Source organism: Miscanthus floridulus, chromosome 11 (assembly GCF_019320115.1).
Source record: "Miscanthus floridulus cultivar M001 chromosome 11, ASM1932011v1, whole genome shotgun sequence".
NCBI lineage: Eukaryota > Viridiplantae > Streptophyta > Magnoliopsida > Poales > Poaceae > Miscanthus > Miscanthus floridulus.
Window position 1 is genome coordinate 67236605 of NC_089590.1, and position 4515 is coordinate 67241119.

Below are 4515 nucleotides of genomic sequence, written 5' to 3' on the forward strand. Positions count from 1 at the left end.
AGACAACGGTAGGTACATGTGGGCCCGATTCCTTAGGAGGTTTTGCCACATCTCCCTTGATGCCTCATGCACACTCTTTTGAGTGGAATGGGAATGTGAATGTGAATGTGCATGATTGATCAATTAAGTCCAAAGGGTAGATTTAAGCCATATTATGGTGAGTGGCTAAAATAGATGAATCAAATCCAAAATAACTAGAGAGAATACATCACAATATTTTGGATTGATAGCCATCATATGATAACACACTCCATTTGAGAAACACATTCTCATTTAGTGAGACTACACATATCATTTAGAGAGAAAGATTATCCTCACAACACTAGTTATAGAGTAAATTCCCTTTTGGTAAGTGCTCCAAGTATTTGAATTCCTCATATGGCATTTTATTCATTTAAGAACTTAGGATTTCACTCTATGTCTAGGTCATGGCAACAATAGTGTAATCAAATTGAAATATGCCAAGAAATACTTACAACCGTTTGGCATGTAGAATGCCATAAGATGAGAATGATAATTTGGCAATCTACCATATGACAAGATTTTATCAAGTAGAGGTTTCTTGAATTGAGAGTGATAAGCACCTCTACTTTAATTGAGCTTGATTCTTTATTCTTAGCTTTCTTGAAATTTATTTGCAACCTCCAATGTGAGCCAAGTTTCAAAATCCTTCAAACCAACTCATAGTATGTATGAACATAAAACTTGCTTCATCTTGATATTCTTGGTTTGAAGTCCACAAAGAAAACTCAAGTCATCTATGTTGCTTGTTGTAGATGATCAATTCAATTCCAACCATACTTCTCTTCATGACCAACAATCAAAGTGTATCCTCAAGTGCTTCCTTTACCTAAGTGGCTACACAAGGCATAAAGGAGTAAAATTTGAAAATAACATGCACTTGTGATTTTAGAGATTACCACACCTTTTCAATGTTTTGGTGAGCTAGCTCTTGGTTGTGGCACTAGAGATTGGTCTTGAGTTGACCTTACATTTTCATCACATAGAAATGAATCACTTCCGTCATGAGTTTCATCTTCTTCTTGCTCAAAGGTTGTAGGTTTTATCCACAAATTGGACTATTGTCAGTTGTTGTTGTCTGCATGGGTGCGGCAGTGCTGCTGTCCAGCACTGCTGCTTGAGAGCGGCACTGTGGCTCATACTTTAGCAGCAGGTTGCAGATCAGCTACGACTTGAGAAACCTTCACCTTTGTAGCTTGTACCTCTTGTGGTCTTATATCATCAATTGCCATTTGCTTGATTGCCTCACAAGGTGGTTCCTCATTACCTACAACATGAATAAGATCTTGCTCTACTAGAGAGCCATTAAAAGCATCATATGGCAAATAATTCATTTAAACTTTAAGTACTCTAGCCACTCCTAATAATTCACAAACACACACATATTTGTGAACTACTGGAGACTACACAAGTTAAGTGGCTAGCTGGCAAGGGTTAGGTACTAATTACCGAGGTGAGTATGAAGTTACAAATATATCCATCAATATAACCTTGGGTCAATCTTGAGAGAATAGGCAATATGTATAAGATTGATAGCTTGAGATGATATTTTCAATTAAGTTGCTCAAGCACCCCAAAGCTTCATATCACCTTCAAGTACCTACAACACTCATCAAGCACAACTTGGTACCCAAACTATGTTGGGTCCATCAAGGTTAGTCACATGAGACTTAGGCATCCAAATGGCCTTTGTGCTAGTACGTGGTGAATCAATCACCCTTCTAGTACAAGTGTCATTTTTGGGCCTCTTAAGAAAAATTGAATCAATTAATGAGTTGAGCTTAGGAGTGTTACCCATGGGACAATCCATACTTAGATGTCCCTTTCCTCAGCAGGTGTAGCAAATGTGGTGTTTGTTCTTGTAAGACATGTTCTTATCTTGCTTCTTGTTTGCTACCTTGCTAATGAGCCTCTTTCTTGATGATGCCAAGCCTTCATCCTTCATGGAGGGGCATGATGCAATTTCATGACCCTTCTCATTGCATCCATAACACTTCCTATTGCTTCTTCTTATCTTCTTGTTGGGAAGTGTTGCTTGGTCATCAACCTTATTGGAACACATAGAGACATTGTGTCCCATGTTGGAACACGTGACATGAGCCATCTTCTTCTTCTCTTGGATCTTGTTCATGCCCTTCTCTTCTTTCTTCAAGGAGCAATCTCTTATATGGTGACCCTCCTTCTTGCACTTAAAGCAAGTGATGAGAGTCTTCTTTGGTTGAAGTTGCACCTTGGTAGCCTTGGGGGCTTTGCTGTTCTGCCTAGGTGCAGCACTACTGCTCTGGGATAAGGCACTGCCGCATCCTAGAACCTCTGTAGCCTCGAGTGGAACTGCTGCATTCTGGACATATTGCACTTTTCCAAATTGTCCCTTGACTTTGCCACTGTTAGATTTGTGACCTTCTTGATGGGGCTTGATGCATGCTTCGGTTGATCCCTTCTCAAGCTTCTTCACCATGTCTTCACGGCTATCTTGAGAAGATTAAGCATTGCACTTGCCCTTCCATTGAATCAAGTCCCTTCTTAGCCTCTCAACCTCTTCCTTGAGCTCTTCATTTTCTTTTACAATGGAATTATCACAAGTTTCTATAAGTACATGCTCAATAGAAGGTTGGCTTGCTTGAGAGCAACAATTGTTAGCACATGATAAAATAGATGGAACTTGTGTACATGTGCACTTGTGAGTGTAAGGTTGGTATGATTTTATCTTTGTTACCACAACCTTATGAGCAATATCTAGCATGAGATGAGAATCCATAAGCTTCTCATGAGAGCACAAGAGCTCATCATGACTTTCTTGCAAGGTCTCATTCTTGCTAGTGAGCCTTTCCACCTTGTCTTTGATCACATAATTCTCATCATCTAATTGAGCAACACAAGATAGAGAGTTAATAGTACGAGTTTGCTCAATTGACAAGTTTTCATACCTTTCAACCAAACTAGCATGAGAGCACTTAAGCTTTTCATGCTTTTTGGTCAACTTCTCCAAGCACTTGATCTTGTTGATGAGAAACTCTTCTTGGTCATGAAGTGTTTCTTCTTACTCTTGAATTTTCTCTATGAGCTTGAGCACCATCAACTTATCTTTCTTGCTTAGATGTGCCAAGTGTTGATTGAACTCATCATCATCACTTTCATCTTCACTCTCACTCTCACTTTCACTTTCACTCTCACTCTCACTTGCCACATTCTTCTCTTTCTTTGCCATGAGACCCACATGAGGAGTGGCATAGAGAGTTGAGCTTCTTGGTGAGGTCGATTCATCATTTGGCCTCCATCGATCACAAGCTTCTTCTTCCCTCAGAATGTTGGTCTCACAAGAACTAAAGGAATTAGAAGTACCACATGTAAAAGCATTTTTCTCACCAACCATTTCATTACTGTTCACATATGTTGGTGAGGGAGTGGATGTGGCATGATCACTTTGACCATTTGAGAGAATCACTTGAGGCTCTTCATTTGTCGGTGAAGTTGAGCACTCCTCAAGTGGTTCCTCCATTGAGAGCAACTTCTTATCACATTTGGACTTCTCATATCTTTCTTTGAGTGTGGTCCAAATGATATGAGCATCCTCAAGCGGTTCACCATCTCCAAATATGACGGCATCAAAAACATCTTCACTCAAAGCACTAAATAAGATATCAGTAGCTTGAGCATTGTGTTATAAGCATTTCACTTCCTCTTTAGATAAGATGGCCAAATCATCACTAGGAGGTGAAATGCTCACATCTACAACCCACTAAAGGGCTAGATGCACTTACATTCTGCACCTGCTTCTACTGCTCGGCCAACCACTGTTTTTGTGCGCGTGCAACATCAAAACTTCCGACACACGTTGGAACTTCCAATGGTCGGAAGTAGGCAACTTCCTTACGACGGCGCTTGGGTTGGGTAGTACAAAGATACATCAAAACTTCTGAGGCCTATCGGAACTTTTGATGTAGCCAACTTTCAAAACTTAGCCAAGGCGCCCGTGCTGTGTTCAAGTGTCTCTCAATAGCTTTTAATTAGGTACTTTAGCACTCTATCTCCCTCAGACCAACATGATTTGCATCCCTCTTTATAGTGCGACATTTTCTAAACTCAAATTCAAAATATAAAATAAATTTAAACCACTTCGAGTCCATAAACTTTTCAACCAACGAATTGAGGGGGTACCACATCCTTGAAATCATCTTTTAATTATTTCATGGAAATAAGAACTGCAATATACTTCAATAAACATGCTAGTTCCTAAATTGGATGTCATTAATACAGCAAAACCTAGGACGGGGTCAAATGCACTGTTAGTAATTTAGATGCAAGATTAGGGGTTACTTTGTGTATCTTTTTATAATGGCGAAGATGGGTAATCTTCTATCAAATTAAAGACTAGATGTTTGTGATGATTATTGTGAGAGTTTCTAGAGTTTAGCGTATGATGATGTGGTGCCTCCGTTGGAGCCTCTAATTAATAATAGTAAGATATGATTTGGTTTTTCAAATTTGATACTT

At 39.4% G+C, this 4515-nt stretch overlaps 1 protein-coding gene across 1 annotated transcript; it reads right to left on the minus strand.

Moving 5' to 3' along the window:
* Positions 1 to 1849: 1849 nt before the first annotated feature.
* LOC136492108 (uncharacterized) lies at positions 1850 to 2479 on the minus strand. Its single transcript, XM_066488241.1, has one exon. The coding sequence runs from the start codon at positions 2477 to 2479 to the stop codon at positions 1850 to 1852; it is 630 nt and encodes a 209-aa protein (XP_066344338.1).
* Positions 2480 to 4515: the final 2036 nt, after the last annotated feature.